The 1,361-nt window shown below is 32.2% G+C and overlaps 1 protein-coding gene across 1 annotated transcript; it reads left to right on the top strand.

Annotated features, from left to right (window-relative positions):
- Positions 1 to 220: 220 nt before the first annotated feature.
- Positions 221 to 1,350, top strand: Tsp_13990 (conserved hypothetical protein). The gene is made up of 3 exons (XM_003367045.1): positions 221 to 422; positions 885 to 1,088; positions 1,286 to 1,350. Exons 1-3 carry the CDS (start codon positions 221 to 223, stop codon positions 1,348 to 1,350), a joined length of 471 nt encoding a protein of 156 aa, XP_003367093.1.
- Positions 1,351 to 1,361: the final 11 nt, after the last annotated feature.

Raw genomic sequence — 1,361 nt, forward strand, 5'->3', positions numbered from 1 at the left:
AAAAAAGCAGGAAAAAATTTTTGGTACCGGCAGGAGGAGCATGGGCACCAAATCCAAGAGATCTTGAGAATGCTGCAGATCACTCATTTGCAAAAGCATTAGAAAGTGTTGCTCAAAATCATCGGGATAAAAGTTTTTTTGCATATAACAATGCAGCACCCGGTGTAATAGGAATTAAAACAAAATCAAATAGCAAAGGTCTTTTTGAGAAGGGGTAAAGATGGAAGTTGCTACATTTTATGCATGTTTAGGAGTTGTAATATTAGACAGTACTCCGCAAACAGATTCTCCTGCTTGGATTGTTCATACAGTACCTGGTTATCCAATACCAAAAGTGGCATATACGTTTCCAGCATCAGAATATGCAAATGGTCACTTGTTGATTTGTCTTACAATTGCTGAATCCCAAATTGAACCAATAGGTTTGTTTACTTATATTGAAGTTTTAATTTTAATTTGACGTAATTGAATCTTGAAGGACAATGAAAGTGATTGCAGTTATTCAATTTCTTACAAGATTGATTTTCTTAACTTCAGTTCCTGTATCTACTTTGTTTTTAAGAAATCTTTCTTTCTTTCAATGAAGATAACAAGAAGAGAAAAGATCTCGTTACTCATTCTCCAATTTGTATTATTTTATAAATTACTTCGCTTTCATTGGATTTATAATTCATTACAAGCAGTGCTTTTTATAGCAAAAAAGTACACTGTTGCAATAATAACAAAGCTAAGGACAAATCTATCTATGAATAACAGAAAGCTTTGTGAAAATTTTATTAGGGAAGGAATTTACTAATTTATTTTCTGAACAATAGGAATATCATAAGCTTCTTTTCAGTGAATTTATAAAGTAAACTAAGCATAACGGAATACACATATTTCAGCAGTTGCTTTATTTGTGGCATCACCATTCATCCATTACAATGATGTCCCTGATGCAGAAGTAAGAACGCGACCAACGCTAAAAAAGCTACTGAATGGAGAAACTCCTATCCATCCACCTTTCTCATCAAAACAAGCCATTAAAACACAAGCAGGTGACCCAGTTTCAGTTCAAATATTCAGCAAATCTGGAAGATCAAAATATGGTAACTATTTCATTTGTAGAAAGATATTTGAAATTTTGCAAAATTGTTAAACCCCTAAAATATGAGCACGTATGGACAAAACGTATAAATTATTTATTGAGTAATCATCAAAAATTTTAATTTGTAATTTCACATACTTTTTCTTATTGCTGAAATATTTTAGCATTTTGCACTATTTCACCTTGAAATGTTTTCAGAAATATACCAGAAGATAGATCTAGATCGTAGAAGAGACGATACATGGATGGTCAAGACGGGATGATAATTGAAAGC

This window comes from Trichinella spiralis (genome assembly GCF_000181795.1).
Source record: "Trichinella spiralis strain ISS 195 chromosome Unknown Scfld4926, whole genome shotgun sequence".
Taxonomy (NCBI): Eukaryota; Metazoa; Nematoda; class Enoplea; order Trichinellida; family Trichinellidae; genus Trichinella; species Trichinella spiralis.